Consider the following 16,745-nt stretch of genomic DNA (forward strand, 5'->3'; position numbering starts at 1 on the left):
GCCAGGAAACGAGGACGCGCGCGCAAGGGCGTCGGGTTGCCCGCAGACGACTAGGCAGGGCAGGGCGAGTGAGCGGGAGTCAGGAATGAGGAAATGGCCGGCAGATTCTGCTCGGGACCCTGCGCCTCGTTGACTGTAGCTATCGTAGCCAGACAGAAAACCCTCGGGAATAGGAAGGAGTTACGCGTGTGTGCCGGAAGTCCTCGAAATCCAGCAGCGCCCCTTTCGACTTGGCCGAGCCCCCTCCGCGTTAACGTGGTGCAGTCCAGACAGGCTTCCGGCCTGACCAATGACGGACGGCTCTCGCGGGCTTCCTGCTTCTCCCCGCTCGGGCATTGGCCAAGTGCTGGGTGACCCAACAGGCCTCCCGCGCCGCACCCCCGGCCCCTTTTGAGGGCAAAAACTTTATTTAAAACTACGTTGGAGAAGTACTGGGCCCTGGGAGTGCCTTGCGCCCCAGCCCAGTTGCGGGCAGTAGAGTGACCCGGGGGACACCCGGACGTGGACGAGCCGGTGTGGACGGGGAGGGAGAAGGAGGAGAGCCTGGGGTGGCGGGGAGGCGCCGCGAGCGGACCCGAGTCCAGCCTGAGGATGAGCCGAGGTCGCCCCTCCGGCTAGGAACGGACCCGAGTCCAGCTTGAGGACGAGCCCGAGGCCGCCCGTCCTTCCAGAAAGGGGCTCTTGGCTTCCCACCGTGGCTCAGGGAATGGAGCGCCCTCGCCCGTGACCTCACCTAGTTTGAGCACAGAAGCAGGAAAAAATAAAACGCCTGTCTAAAATAGCTCCTGTCCCCGGGAGCGGCTGGCCAGTCTTAGGTGGCTCGCGGTGTTACACTTTTTTTTTGCTGTTAAAGAGCCCCAGACTGCGGTGAAGCCAATAGCGATGCCAGCTCTGGCCCGTTTATCTTTCGAAAGCGAGCCCTGCCTGTTGAATAAAGTAATCCGACCTTCCGCTTTACTGGAGCCGAGGTTCCTCACCTGTCAAAGATGGTTCATCGTCTTGCTGGTGTAAATGTGGCTCAGGCCTTTCAACATTAGTCATCAGGGCGAAGGACAGAGACCTACCGTCTCTTGTTTTCTGAAGTTCCGCCCTGTGCCTTCTCTGACAGGGCATATGTCATCGGGTCTATTTGGTTCTTGTCAAGGGTTTCCATCCATTTGTTGCAACATACGGGATGAGTGCTTTGTAATGAGTATGTAGTTTTTAAATCTTCCGGAGTGGGTGGGGAACATCCAGCCCTCAGGTGCTGGAAGGCCAGTAAATTCACTGGATGTGGCCCTGCCAAAGCAACCTCAGGCAGGACTCAAAATTCAGCAAATCTAATTTTTTAAGTTCGTGATGTTGTATGCACCACGAATGATGTAAGTACCCAGATGCCCTTGGCAAAGCAAAAAAAGGGTTCTCCACCCTCACCAGGTCAAGCTAGCACCTGTGACCCTAGCATGCCAGCATCCTGTGAGCACAGGCTCCATCCAGCCCTAGCTGCTTCGCCTCTAATCTAGCTCCCTGCCAAAGCACCTGGAGAAGCAGCAGACGCTCCAGGGCCTGAAAGCCTGCCGCTCAGGTAGGTATTCCAGAGCAAACGCCTGGCCTCAGTGTGGCCCAGTCTCAGCCAGTGCTACCATCTGGGGAGAGAAACAGCAGATGAAATATATCTACCTCGCCCTCTCTGTCTCTCTCAAGCAAAGAAGTGTTCTTTAGAGTTCATGTATTTGAAAGGCAGAGACGGATAGACGGGGAAAGTTTTTCCATCTGTTGATTGGGCAGTGTCCCAAGAGCCAGGGATGTGCCAGGCCACTGCTAGAAACTTCTTCCAGGTCTGCCTTGTGGGGTTGGGAGCTCAAGCACCTGGGTCATCTTCCACCACTTTCCTAGGCACAGTAGCACAGAACTGGATCAAAAGTGTAGCAGCCAGGACTCAAACCAGTGTCCACATGACCCACTGTGCCCTAAAACACTGATCCACAGCACTGATCTGACAAAATTTTTATTTTTTTTAAAGACTTATTTATTTTTATTGCAAAGTCAGATATACAGAGAGGAGGAGAGACAGGAAGATCTTCCGTCCGATGATTCACTCCCCAAGCAGCCACAATGGTTGGAGTTAAGCCAGTCAGAAGCCAGGAGGCTTCCAGGTCTCCCACGCAGGTGCAGGGTCCCAAAGCTTTGGGCCATCCTCGATGATTTTCCAGACCACAAGCAGGGAGCTGGATAGGAAGAGGGGCCGTCAGGATTAGAACCTGTGCCCATATGGAATCTTGGCGCGTTCAAGGTGAGGACTCTCTATGCTATTGTACCAGGCCCCTACTTATTTTTATTGTAGGTTTTTAAAATTTTTTTATTGTAAAGGCAGATTAAATTTACAGAGAGAAGCAGAGCTCTTCCACCTACTGGATCATTCCCCAAGTGGCCACAATGACTGGAGCTGAGCCGATCCAAAGCCAGGAGCCATGGACTTCTTCCAGGTCTCCCATGTGGATACAGGTTCGCGAAGCCTTGGGCCGTCCTTGACTGCTTTCCCAGGCCACAAGCAGGGACCTGGATGGGAAGTGGGGCAGCCTTCGAACCCTGCACCCATGTGGAAGATTCTGGCTCCTGGTTTCAGACAGGATCAGCTCCAGCAGTTGCGGCCACTTGAGGAATAAATAATCAGACAGAGGATCTTCCTTTCTGTCTCCTCCTTTCTGTATATATCTGACTTTACAATAAAAATAAATCATATATATATTTTTAAAGATTTGGGCCCGGCGGCGTGGCCTAGCGGCTAAAGTCCTCACCTTGAAAGCCCCAGGATCCCATATGGGCGCCGGTTCTAATCCCAGCAGCTCCACTTCCCATCCAGCTCCCTGCTTGTGGCCTAGGAAAGCAGTTGAGGACGACCCAATGCACTGGGACACTGCACCCGCGTGGGAGACCCGGAAGAGGTTCCTGGTTCCCGGCATCAGATCGGCGCGCATCGGATCGGCGCGTACCGGCCCGTTGCAGCTCACTTGGGGAGTGAATCATCGGACGGAAGATCTTCCTCTGTCTCTCCTCCTCTCTGTATATCTGGCTGTAATAAAAAAATGAATAAATCTTTAAAAAAAAAGATTTATTTATTTTATTGCAAAGTCAGATATACAGAGAGGAGGAGAGACAGAGAGGAAGATCAAAGTAAATCTTTAAAAAATCCTTTGTCCATGAACATTTCAAAATTCTGTAATTACAGGTCAATTCCAATAAGATAACTCTGTGATTTCCATCTGCAGGCATGAGAAAATGCAAGTGAAAACAATGTCAGAGTGTCAGGTAAGAAACCAGGGGCATTTATACACACATCAAAGCAACTTATTTGAAATTCAGTGGTCTAGGTATCTCATTTTTAAAGGAGTAAATTAATACATTTTTAAACTATTTTATTTTTATTGGAAAGGCAGATACACAGGATTTTCCATCTGGTGACTCATTCCCCAAGCTGGATGGATGTGGGGCCACCGGTACTAGAACCGGCACCAGGGGCCTGGCATGGTGGCCCAGTGGCTAAAGTCCTCGCTTTGAACATACCAGGATCCCATATGGGTGCCGGTTCTAATCCTAGCAATCCAGCTCCCTTCTTGTGGCCTAGAAAGGCAATCGAGAACGGCCCAAAGCCTTGGGACCCTGCACCTACATGGGAGACCTGGAGGAAGTTCCAGGTTCCTGGCTTCGGATTGGTGCAGCACTTACCATTGCGGTTACTTGGGGAGTGAATCATCAGAAGGAAAATCTTCCTCTCTGTATATCTGCCTTTCCAATAAAAAAAAGAAGAGCTGGCACCTATATGTCCCAGTGTGTGCAAGGCAAAGAGGACTTTAGCCAACCGGCTACCATGCCAGGCTCCTGTGTATACCATTTTTATTTAAATATTTTATTTTTATTGAAAAATCAGATATACAGAAAGGACAGACAGAGAGGAAGATCTTCAGTTCATTGATTCACTCCCCAAGCAGCTGCAGTGGTTGGTGCTGAGCCAATCCGAAGCCAGAAGTCAGGAGCCTCTTCCAGGTCTCCCATGTAGGTGCAGGGTCCCAAAGCATTGGGCCGTCCTTGACTGCTTTTCCAGACCACAAGCAGGGAGCTGAATGGGAATCAGGGCTGCCGGCATTAGAACTGGTACCCATATCGAATTCCATGATTGCCAGGTGAGGACTTTGGCCACTAGGCCACCGCACTGGGCCCGACAAATGGACTTAAAAAATAAAAATGGAGGCCAGCATGGTGGTTAGTTGGCTCATCCTCAACCTGGAGTGCCAGCATCCCATGTTGAGCACCAGTTCATGTCCTGGGTGCTCCACCCCATCTAGCTCCCTGCTTGTGGCCTGAGAAAGCAGCAGAAGATGGCTCAAAGCCTTGGGACCCTGCACCCAGGTGGGGGATCTAGAAGAAGCTCCCAATTCCTAATTTTGGATTGGCCCATCTCCAGATGTTGTGGCCATTTGGCGAGTGAGCCAGTGGATGGAGGATTCTCTCTGTCTCTCCTTGTCTCTGTAAATCTGCCTTTCTAATAAAATGTTTTTAAAAAACATAAAAAATGAAAAATGTAAACCTTGAGACCAGTGTTGTGGTACAGTGGGTTAAACTATTAATCCCTGTTAGTGTCCCTGGGAAAGCAGCAGTGTGTCACCAGTACTCAGGCCCTGCACCCTGAGGAGACGTGGATGGAGATAGCCTGGCCCAGCCGCAGCCCTTGCAGCCAGTCTGAGCAGGGAGACAGTAATTGGAGGATGTAACTGCCTTTCAAGTCATACATTTTTTTTTAAAGATTTATTATTTTTATTGGAAAGGTGGATATATATAGAGGAGGAGAGACAGGAAGGTCTTCCATCCGATGATTCACTCCCCAAGTGAACGTAATGGCCGGTGCTGCGCCGATCCGATGCCAGGAACCTAGAACCTCCTCCAGGTCTCCCACAAGGGTGCAGGAACGCAAGGCTTTGGGCCATCCTCAACTACTTTCCCAGGCCACAAGCAGGGAGCTGGATGGGAAGTGGAGCTGGCGGGATTAGAACCGGCACCCATATGGGATCCCGGGGCGTTCAAGGCGAGGACTTTAGCCACTAGGCCACGCCGCCGGGCCCCAAGTCATACATTTTTAAAATCTCAACATAAGCTCTAGAAAGTTCAAGACAGTTTTGTAGCCATTTAGTCCATCCTTGAACTGGGTTCCCTAGAAATTTAACCATGATAGTACAGTATTTTTACATTAACAGAAGGTAAAATGGCTGCCCATTTAAAAGAAGTATTTTAAAATCATGAAACAGAAGAAAGGAGGAGGATCCAGCAAGGCCTAGCAGCTGAAGTCCTCACTTTACCTGCACCAGGATCCCATATGGGCGCCGCCTAATCCCAGCAACCCCGCTTCCCATCCAGCTCCCTGCTTGTGGCCTGGGAAAGCAGTCGAGGACAGGTCGAAGCCTTGGGACCCTGCACCCATGTAGGAGACTCAGAGGGGGCTCCTGGCTCCTGGCTCCTGAGTTTGGATCAGCTCAGCTCTGGCTGCTGCGGAAAGAAGATCTTCCTCTCTCTATCCTCTCTATATATCTGACTTTCGCAATAAAAGCAAAAAATAAATCTTTTTGAAAAAAATGAAAGGAGCTGAATCAGGGCTGTAAACAGGCACCTAGCGAGTTTCTTTCGGGTCTCTCATGTGGGTGCAGGAGCCCAAGCACATGGACCTTCCTCCACCGCCTTCCCAAGTGCATTAGCAGGGTGCTGTGTCAGAATGGAGCTGGCAGGTTTAGATCAGAGTCCCTGTAGGAGGCCAGTGTCTCAAGCACATCACTGGCTCCTCCTGGAAATTTTTTTAATAGTATAAGTTTTTTTAAAGATTTATTTTATTTTTATTACAAAGTCAGATATACTGAGAGGAGGAGAGACAGAGAGGAAGTGGAGCTGCTGGGATTAGAACCAGCGGCCATATGGGATCAAGGCGAGGACCTTAGCCACTAGGCCACCCTGCCAAGCCCTAATCGTATAAATTTTATTTTTGATACTTTTTACATATTTGATTAGGGTGCAAAGGGCCAAGTGCCAGAAGAAAGTGGGTGAGACCATTGTTTCCACATTCTCTTTGTTCCTTCCTGTATCTGTGGGGAGGGGAGAGATAAGGAGAGAAGCCACACCCAGCCTCCAACCACACCAGGATCCCCAGTGTGGGGCATGCTCTGAGGGCACTGCTCAAGTGGTTTTGATAGTTCAACAGTTCTGTATTGCTGCTGTTCTCGCCACTCCAATCACGATGAAAGCTCTTCAGACTCCACTGGCTGACAATGTCCACCTTAGAGTCTCCATTTTGCCCACTCTTTACTGGGGGAGTTGATGGATTTTTTTTTTTTTTTTTTTTTTTTTGGTCCTCCATCCTCTGGTAACAGGTGTCCTCTTCAGACTCCAGTGTACTGCCAAATCCTATATGTACTTCTGGATATACTATTCACTGGGCCTAGCTCTGACATATGCATTCCACAGCCAGTCCATGGAACCTGCAGTTTCCTCCGAAGTTGGATTTCTAAGTCCAGCAGTTCAGTTGTGGGGTGGGGGGAAAGAATTCCCAAAGAAACTTAGCTGATCCCAGACCTGATTCTTGTGTGTGCATGCCAGTGCAGGGTCTGGCACAGTCCATCATTCCAGTCAGCTTATGCACATGCTGGTGGTTGCAATTGCTGTTTCAGTTTTGTTTCCAGCCTTGTCTTCTATGCAAACTGAAGGGTGTTGCAGTCCAGCCCAATCTTGACCACCACACACTCAGCCCTCACACAAACCAGTGGGAGCTGCAGCCTCGTGGGAGTGACCTGCAAATAACCCCCACCAGGCCTGCCTCCTGCCCTGGTTCCCGGTTTTGCTAGTATGTACAACAGACTGATCCAGTCTGTTCCACATCCCATTCAGCTCTCATACATGTCAGTGGGCATTGAAGCCTAGTTCAACCCAACCAGCCCCATTATCCAGTCCACACATGTACTGGCAGGTAGCACTCTCTTTCTAGCCATGCCTGTCCTTGTCCTAATTCTCATTTTCACCCGTTGGAGTGGCAACCCAAGAGGGAAGTGCCCATTGTTTTCCTGCTGGGCCCATTCCCACTCCCGGATCATGCACCCTCCAGGTGGTACTACAGTTTAACTCAACAGAGTTTTACCCCTGTGCCAGTGTCTGCTAGCTGATGCTGTGGCAAAGCCCAACCAACCCATAAGCACTCTGGGCTTATGCATGTACCAGTAGGTACAGTCTGTCCAGCCTGGCTTGTCCGTGATGCTGCTCACATGCAGGCCAACAGGTGTACCCCTGCCCAGCCTGGTCTGCCTCCATTCCCAGCTGTCACACTCACCAGTGCAGTAGTGGATCAGCAGGGGAGTTCCCTGCAGCCCCCACTACTGGGGTCACCACTTTCCCCCGGGGTCTCATGTGTGCTGGTTGGGCACTGAGACCTGGTCTTCATGGCCCGCCTCACTTTGGCATTTGCCAGTGCCACTTTGGCATTAGCCTGCCCAGCATGGCCCACCCCCAGTTCCAGTCCATGCTGCTAGGGGCTACAGCCTAGCCAGCCCAGCCAGCCCCCAGTCCTGGTCCTAGTGTGAACTGGCTGGTATTGCAGCCTGACCTGGCGTGACCTAGACCCCATTCTGGCTCTCGGATTTGCCAGCTGATGGTATAAACTGGTCCAGCCTGGCTCGACCCAGACATGAGACACGGTAAGCCTGTGGGTGCCATTCCCTGGCCTGGTCTAGGCTGCTCCTTTTCTTGGTTCTTGCACTCACCTGCAGGGACTGTGTCCCAACAGAGGAACTGGCAAGCTCCTCCATCCAAACCTCTTCCAATACCAGATCTCGCACCCATTGTAGGGTCCATGGGCCAGCCTTACTTAGTCCACCTCCTGTCCTAGCAGAAACAGTGGCCTTTCCTGACTGGCCCTCATCCATTCTGGTTCTTACTGTTGGGTGTTACAGCCCAGCCAAACCTGATCCATACCCAGACACAGCTCACACATGGCTCAGCAGGGACAGAGACCTAGCCTAGCTCCTCCTACACCCACCCTCGTTCTTACAAGCTCCAATGGATGCTGGAATTTTGCATGCCCCAGACCCAGTCCACACCTGTGCCGAGGGAGGTTGCACTCTGGCCCCTGTGCTTTCCAGTGGGAGCCACAATCCAGGCAGGGTATCCCCTTTGCTCTCCAACCAGGCCTAATCCCAGCCACTCATCTCACGTAGGCCAGTTGTCACTCTGAGTCAGTTTGGCTTAGCACCTCCCCTGTCTTGGCCTTTGCCTGGCCTGGCCCAGCCAATCCCCAGTCCCAACTCTTGCTAGCAGGTGCTGGAACCTGGTCCTACTCAATCTGCTGTTACCCCTGGCTCATGCAAACCAGTAGGTGTGGCAGCCTAACCCAGCATGACCTGTGCTCCATCCTGGTTTCTGTACTTGCCAGTGGGCTATGGTTTGCTTGACCCTGCCTGGTCCACTGCCTTCCAAAACCAACTCACACACTTGCCGACAGATGGAGCTACCCTGACCAGCTTGCCCAACACCCAGGCCTGGACCATATGCTCATCAGTGGGAGCTATGACCCACTAGGGGAGTTTCCTAGGTTCCCCCACTCGGGCCACTCCCAGAACCAGATCTCATGCATGCCAGTGGGTGCTTGGCCCTTATCCAGCATGGTCTGCCCCATCCGTCCCAGCCTTTGTTTTATTTATTTATTTATTAAGACTTATTTTTATTGCAAAGCCAGATATACAGAGAGGAGGACAAACAGAGGAAGCTCTCCCATCTGATGATTCACTCCCCAAGTGACCTCAATGGCTGGAACTGAACCAATCCAAAGTCAGGAGCCAGGAGACCTCTTCAGGTCTCCCACACAGGTGCAGGGTCCCAAGGCTTTGGGCCGTCCTCCACCACCTTCCCAGGCCACAAGCAGGGAGCTGGATGGGAAGCGGAGCCACCAGGACTAGAACTGGTGCCCATATGGGATCCCAGCATGCTCAAGGCAAGGATCCTAGCCACTAGGCCACCACACCGGGCCCCTGTCCTGTCCTTTGTGTGAGCTGGAGCGACCTGGCCCGCCCCACACCATCTCAACTGTCAAGGTAACCAGTGGGACTTGTAGTTCCATAGAGTTGGGCCCACATATCACCCACAGAATCCAGCCTGGACCTGGTTCTTTTGCGTGTTGGTTGGTGTCATGGTCCAGTCTAATGTGACCCATCCCCTGATCTGACACTTACTGTCAGATACTGAGATGTAGCCCTGCCAGACAGTCCCCCAGTCATAGCTTGCATGTGTGCTGGCGTGTGGTGGTCAGCCATGTTCCATGCTAACAAGCCCAACCCAGGATTCCCATGTGGACCAGGTCAAAAGTTTACTTTTTTTGAAAGACAGTATGTCAGAATGTGAGAGACAGGTTTTTTGTTTTGTTTTTAGAAGTTTTTTTTTTATTGGAAAGTCAGATATACAGAGAAGAGGAGAGACAGAGAAAGATCATCTGTGTGCTGATTCACTCCCTAAGTGGCAGCAATGGCCAAAGCTGAGATGACCCAAAGCCAGGGGCTTCCCCCAAGTCTCCCACACAGGTGCAGGCTCTCAAGGTTTTAGGCCATCCTCGACTGCTTTCCCAGGCCACAGATAGGAAACTGGATGGGAAATGGGGTCACCGGGATTAGAACTGGTGCTCATATAGGATCCTGGTGCATACAAGGCAAAGACTTAGTAACTAGGCTACGGCGTCAGGCCCAAGAGAGACAGGTTTTGCATCTGCTGGCTAACTCCCCAAATGCCTAAAATAGCCAGGATTGGGCCTGGTCAAAACTAAGAGCCAAGAACTCTACCCAGGTCTCTTCAGTGAACGGCACAGATCTTGTCCTTGGGCTATCATCAGTACCTCGCAGGGACTTCAGCAAGCGCCCAGATGAGAAACAGAGCCTGTAGAACTCAACCGGCACTCTGACAGAGATGTGGTGTCGGACCCCAACACCAACCCTAACGGCATTCTGCAGGGAAGCTTTGGCTAAACTTCTCAAAATACTCCCAGAATAAGCACAAGTGGTATTGTTCTTTGGCTTTCCAGCAACTGTTGCCTTGAAAATGTGGTGTGTCAGTGTTGAAAGTTCCGCTTAGCCTACTATGTGAGCCCCCATTCTTACTACCTCATAGGAGATCTTGTTCACACATTCCAAGGAAATAGGAGGTTATTTTGGAATAACAACAGCAAAAAAAAAAAAAAAAAAAAAAAAAATCTGTGCATAGTTTTTTTTTAAGATTTGTTCATTTTTATTGTGAAGTCAGATATATATATAGAGGAGGAGAGACAAATATCTTCCATCCACTGATTCGCTACCTAAGTGACCGCAACAGCTGGTGCTGCATAGATCCAAAGCCAGGAGCCAGGAGCTCTTCTGGGTCTCCCACACAGGTGCAGGGTCCTAATGCATTGGGCCGTCCTCGACTGCTTTCCCAGGCCACAAGCAGGGAACTGGATGGGAAGTGGGGCTGCCGGGATTAGAACCAGTGCCTATATGGAATTCTGGTGTGTTCAAGGTGAGGACTTTAGCCGCTAGGCCATGGCACCGGGCCCTTGCTTTGTTTTAATATTAATTTGAAAGGCAGAGTTAGAGAGGACAGGGATCTTCCATCTGCTGGCTTACTCCCCAAATGGCCACAAGGGCCAGGGCTGGGCCAGACTGAAGCCAGGAGTGTCAGGCGGCTTCCAGAATTCCCGTGTGGACGTGTGGGCACATAGGCCATCCCCCACTGCTTTCCTAGGTGCACTGACAGGGAGCTGGGTCAGAGGTGGAGCACAGGGCGAGTTGACCTGGCATCTATATTGGATGCTAGCACTGCAGACAGCAGTTTGTTCATTAGGCCATAATACCAGCTCCATACATAAAAAAAAATTTTATTTTTATTACCAAAGTCAGATATCCAGAGAGCAGGAGAGACAGAGATCTTAAGCCTACCGATTCACTCCCCAAGAGGCCGCAATTGCCGGAGCTGTGCCGATTTGAAGGCAGGAACCTGGAGCCTCTTTCCGGTCTCCCACACGGGTACAGGATTCCAAGGCTTTGGGCCATTCTCGACTGCCTTCCCAGGCCATAAGCAGGGAGCTGGACGGGAAGTAGGGCCGCCAGGATTTGAACTGGCACCCATAGAAGATCCTGGCACATGCAAGGTGAGGACTTTAGCTGCTAGGCTACCATGCTGGGAACAATTTTTTCCTTTTTTTATTTATGAGAGCTCCCATCTGCTAGTTCATTCCCCAAATACCTGCAGCAGCTTGGTCTGGGCTGGGGCCAAGTTAGAAGCCTCCCAGGAACTCAGTGCAGGGCTCCCCCATGGGGAACGGCAGAAAGTTCCCTGAGCCAGCACAGCTGCTTCCCAGGGTCTGCAGAAGCAGGAGCTGGCACCAAGAGCCAGAGCCTGGGAGGAGCCCAGGCACTGCCCCATGGCCAGACACTCACCCGTCTAGGAACTCCAGACCCCTGTAAACACTGGCATCCCATTAGGACACGGGTTCCTGTTCCGGCAGCTCCACTTCCCATCCAGCTCCCTGCTTGTGGCCTGGGAAAGCAGTCGAGGACGGCCCAAAGCCTTGGGATCCCATATGGGCGCCGGTTCTAATCCCAGCAGCTCCACTTCCCATCCAGCTCTCTGCTTGTGGCCTGGGAACAGTGGAGGACGGCCCAAGTCTTGGGACCCTGCACCCACACAAGAGACCCAAAAGACGTCCCCTGGCTTCAGAGCAGCTCAGCTCCTTCAGTGGCTATTTGGGCAGTGAACTAGCAGACGGAGGATCTTTCTGTCTCTCCCTCTCTCTGTAAATCTGCCTAATCAGAGTAAATTAATTTTTAAAAATGGGAAGCATTATACAAACTCCCTTCTTGGTTCATAGATTCTAGATTCTGCCCTCCTCCAACCACGTTAGCAATACATCATTTCCATGTTTATGGGGGTTGGAGCATCAAGTATCTCTCTTCAATAATACACCAAATATTAAAACAATTTTTCCAAGTTGGAGCTTTATTAGGAAGCGTTCCTTTAATTTGCAGTCATCTAACTGAGCATTGTAAGTGGAATATAAGGCAGAGGATAAAAAAAAATAATAAAACAAAAGCCACATAGTAGCACAGTGAAAGAACTAGAACTCTCCAAGGTCTCAAGAGAATTCAAAGTGGCATCTTAGGTTTAAAATGAGAAGAGTCTGGTTACTGCCACCTGCTTGAAGGGGTGAATACAGATGTTTTCTCGGGTCTAGAGGCCACAGATAAACCACTCTGCACCAGTGTCCTATCTGAGCCCGCTGGTGATGGCCAGGTCCTCTGCCCGTCCTAGGCAGCGAGGCCTCCTGCTCCATCTCTACTTCAGATCCATGAACCGGATGTCCATAATGAGGAGGAAGTTCTTGGGCAGGGGGCGGGGGGCTGGAGAGAGCACGGTGAACAGCTGGTGCTCCAGGTCCACGCTGGTCACCACAATGAAGCCGGCCACGCTGGTCTCGGAGAGGTTCTCCTCCGTGCCCTCGGCGGTGCTCACACTCAGGAGGTGGTGTACCATGTCCCGGCCGGGCGTGACGGGCACCAGCTTCAGCTGATTGTCCTCCTGAGACATGCCCAAAGGCAAACAGGAGTCGGGGATGCTGGGTGCCCCCACTTTGTAGATCTTCACATCTGAAAACTTCACGTTGAAGGCGTGGGGATAGAAACAGCCTCGGAATCCATAGAAGTACTCCCGGATGCGCTCGTCCCTGCATTCCCGCCGGAAGTCTTTGGAGCGTTCCACCACACCGCCGGATTTGGGCAGCAGCACGGTGCGCACAAAATGGGGCAAGTCCCGCTTCAGTTCGTTGTACAGTCGTTCTTGATCCAGCACGACGACGACATCGACCTCAAAGGCTGAAGCTGCATGGACCAAGGCCTGGTAACCAGAGCCCTTGACCCAGCCACAGGTGTTGATGACACAGCCACTCACAGATGCTCTGCGGTTCACCTCACACCTCTGGTTGAAGACATCCGCTAGACGAGATGTGATCTGCAAAGGACACAAGTAAGCCAGACCAAAACAAAACCAGGCAAACCCATGGTTCTTCTGTCCCTATTTAAGGTAAGCGGCAGGATCTGACATGACGGCCCAGCGGCTAAATCCTTGCCTTGCATATGCTGGGATCCCGTAGGGGGCCAGTTCATGTCCCGGCTGCTTTACTTGCCATCCAGCTCCCTGCTTGTGCCCTGGGAAAGCAGCAGAGGACGACCCAAACCCATGTGGGGGATCCAGAAGAAGCTCCTGGATCCTGGCTTTGGATTGGCTTAGTTCTGGCCACTGTGGTCACTTGAGGGGTGAGCCAATGGATGGAGGATTCTAGGAAGTCAGCAAATGGCCAAATTATTTGGTTCTCCTCTCACACAGGCGACTCTAATGTGGCTTTCGGCTCCTGTCTGTGACCTGGCCCAGCCCCAAACACTGCAGCCATTTGTGGGGTCAATCTAAAGAAGAAAGATCTCTTTCTCTGTCACTCTGCTTTTCAAATGCACAGATTTTTTTTAAAAAAGATTTATTTATTTTTATTTATTAGAAAGGCAGATATAGAGAGGAGGAGAGACAGAGATGAAAATCTTGCATCCGATGGTTCACTCCCCAAGTGACTGCAATGGTTGCAGCTTAGCCAATCCGAAGCCAGGAGCCAGGAGCTCTTCCAGGCCCATGTGGGTACAGGGTCCCAAGGCTTTGGGCCGTCCTCAACCGCTGTCCCAGGCCACAGGCAGGGAGCTGGATGGGAGGCAGGGCTGCAGGGATTGGGACCGGCGACTATATGGGATCCTGGGCGTGCAAGGAGAGGACCTCAACCGCTACGCTATCGTGGCAGGCCCAAATGCACAGATTTTTAAAGATTTATTTATTTTTATTGGAAAGGCAGATACCCAGAGAAGAAAATAGAGAAAGATTTTCTGTCCATTGGTTCCCAAAATGACTGCCAACAGCTAGACCTGAGCCAATCTGAAGCCAGGAGTCGGGGCTTCTTTCAGGTCTCCCACTTAGGTGCAGGGTCCCAAGACTTTGGGCCGTCCTCTGCTGCTTTCCTAGGCCACAAGCAGGGAGCTGGATGGGAAGTGGAGCAACTGGGACACAAGACACCAATATGGAATCCCAGTGGATGCAAGGAGAGGATTTTAGCCACTAGGCTATCACATGGAGCCCAAACACATAGATTTTTATAAAAACACTTTCTGGGGGGCTAGCTTTGTGGCGAAGCAGCAGTGCGACCTGTAATACCAGCATCCCGCATGAGTGCTGGTTCCAATCCAGCTCCTGACTCCTGTGCTGGGAAAGCAGGCCCAGTCGGGCTCCATATCCACGTGGGAGATGCAGCAGACTGCTGGCTGTCCTCTCCCAGATGCAGTGGCTATCCGGGAAACGAACCAGCAGCTGGGCAGTCTCCATCTCTATAATTCTTTCAAATAAATCAATCTTTAAAAAATATTTAACAAAATATGCAGTGTCAAGTGTAAGGAAAAAAATGACATTTTTGGTGGCTGCAGTTCCAAGCCTGTAACATGGATTTAGTTTTGTTTTTTGTTGTTGTTCTTGGCTTTAGCTTTTTTTTTTTAACATGGCCTAGGTTTTTTTTTAATTGGTATTTTTTTTTTTTTTTTGCTTTAGCTTTTAAATGAGGAATAAGGTGCTCTGAAGTATTAACAATGGTGAACGCTTTATATGTGAAACTCTCTTTTCTGAAATCCTACGGGAGCCATTTCGCCCTAGAGGGAACGTGCAGCCCGCAAGCTCCCCAACCTCGCTGCCTACCCTCATGCCAGCCTTCTCTTCCACCCAGCCAGCCAGCGGGTTCTCACCTTGTTATACAGCTTGATGTTCGTGCCAGGAGTGGTGGAGCCAAAATGATACACCAGAGGAGCCTGTATAGAGAACCCTTCTTCCACGTCAGCCGGCCGCTCGATGTAGAGTGCCCCCATGGTGCCGGGGATGGACACGGAGCCCTGGCCCACGTCCAACTCCACGTAGGTGGGACGGCGGCCCAAGCGCACGGCGTAGTTGAGCAGCAGGCGACACACGGTGGACTTGCCCACGTCGGTGGGGCCCACCACCATCACTCGGGGGCCCCGCTCTTCTTCCTTCTCCGCCTGCCTCCGCATCTGCTCCAACGCTGTGTGTGTGTTGAGGTAAAGCAGCATCGGGGTGTCCTTGGACACATAAGCCACCTCGGTGCGGCCGCTCAGCTGCAGAGAGCAGCCATGCCATGTGAAAACCGCCACCTTGGCACCGGCGTCGAAGGTGAACTTCTTGTTCCGAGTCAGCTCGGTGCCAAAGATCTCAGCCATGCCGGTTAGCAGCTCCAGCTGAACGGACTGCGAGGCCTCCACCTCGAAGCGAAGCTCTGTTTCCCGCTCCAGTTCGAACTTCGTCGTGGGCTTCTTGTCGTCGCTGCTCTCCTCGCCCATCCTTTCTGAGTAACCGTGCCTAGAATGCACACCTAACCATCAGATCTGATCGGAAACCAGGGCCCCTCTAGAAGTCTCCCAACAGAACTTCTTCTCTTACCTTCCTTTATTTCTCTCCATATTCCTTATCCCCACCTGACTCCTCCTGGATGTCTGTCTTCCCCAAACAGAACGCAATGGTTGCGCATATTCTTCGCCAGGCTAGAACCTACAACAGGGCTTGGCCAAGTGTTGGTGCCTCCGTCAATACATGCAATAAATGACTTGGAGGCAAGAAAACATCCCTACAGAGTGGCAAGATGCCCCGCCACCTACATCACCCCCTTCTTCATCACTCAGCTGCTGAGAAGGCAATAGAGGTCCGGTCTCCTCAACCCTCTTAGTCAACCAGCAAGGGCGACTGTGATCGGAACACGAGCAGAGGACGCGACAGGTGCAGCATCAGCCAGCTCACAACCGCCCGTGGTCTTCCCACACCCTGACCGTGCTCCTCTGCTGCTAGCTGGCGGCACGCTTCCTCACGGTGCTGTTCTAACAACCAGCACGGATTGTGGGAGGTCTTGAAACAACAAAAACACACTTTATACACTAGAGATTCTCATCTGGGACCGCGGCTCTGAGCGAGGTCCAGCGTTTGTCTAACCTTCCCCAGACGCCGAAATCTGCCCAAGCCGCAAAGAAGTGACAGTTGCATTCCTGCGCTTATTCCTCTCACCTGCACAGCCGCGAGCAAAGACCGGTAAAAGCCACCCGCGCCTCGGACCCCGACCGAGACCCAACTCACGGCCGCGTTCTTCCTGGACGGTTCCGGAAGTACACGCGGTTCCGCACTGACGCATTGAAGGCGACGCGGCGCGCGGTGCCCCTTGGGATATGCAGTCCGGGGGGCCGCGCAGCCTTCTGGGAGTCGTAGTTAAAGTGTTGTTTGGATCGTGACGCCCACAAGGGGCGGGGCCGCGGGCGTCACGGAGAGCGCCGTCGGCGGGGGGCGTGTCGGTGTCGCCCGGGCGTGGGGCGTGAGGGAGATGCGCGTGGAGGGCCGGGGGTCTCTCCGCGGATTGCCGCACGCCCGAAGGCTAAGGGAAGGAGCGGAACTCTAGCTAGGTGCTGCAGTGGGGCTGCTTGCTTGGTCCCCGAACCAGGAATGAGGGACATTGGACAAAAGCCGTTTATGCAGGAGGAAAAAACAGGTTGTCAACGGTTGGAAGTCAGCTGTCCTCTTTACCTCGCACCGTGCGTGGCACGCAGAAAATTTCTTCTTTCCTAAAAGTCCAGTCGTGCTTTCCAGTTATC

At 52.0% G+C, this 16,745-nt stretch overlaps 1 protein-coding gene across 2 annotated transcripts; it reads right to left on the minus strand.

The window, feature by feature from the left end:
* Positions 1-12,189: 12,189 nt before the first annotated feature.
* On the minus strand, positions 12,190-16,316 carry CLP1 (cleavage factor polyribonucleotide kinase subunit 1). 2 transcript variants are annotated; one of them, XM_004585294.4, is made up of 3 exons: positions 16,168-16,316; positions 14,847-15,471; positions 12,190-13,029 (listed from the first exon to the last, which is right to left on the minus strand). In XM_004585294.4, the coding sequence occupies exons 2-3, from the start codon at positions 15,450-15,452 to the stop codon at positions 12,358-12,360; spliced, it is 1,278 nt and encodes a 425-aa protein (XP_004585351.1). In that variant the 5' UTR covers positions 15,453-15,471; positions 16,168-16,316; the 3' UTR covers positions 12,190-12,357. The 2 variants fall into 2 exon arrangements, with proteins under 2 accessions (XP_004585351.1, XP_058518996.1); XM_058663013.1 differs by lacking the exon at positions 16,168-16,316 and adding an exon at positions 15,553-16,159.
* Positions 16,317-16,745: the final 429 nt, after the last annotated feature.

This window comes from Ochotona princeps, chromosome 4 (assembly GCF_030435755.1).
Source record: "Ochotona princeps isolate mOchPri1 chromosome 4, mOchPri1.hap1, whole genome shotgun sequence".
Classification (NCBI taxonomy): domain Eukaryota; kingdom Metazoa; phylum Chordata; class Mammalia; order Lagomorpha; family Ochotonidae; genus Ochotona; species Ochotona princeps.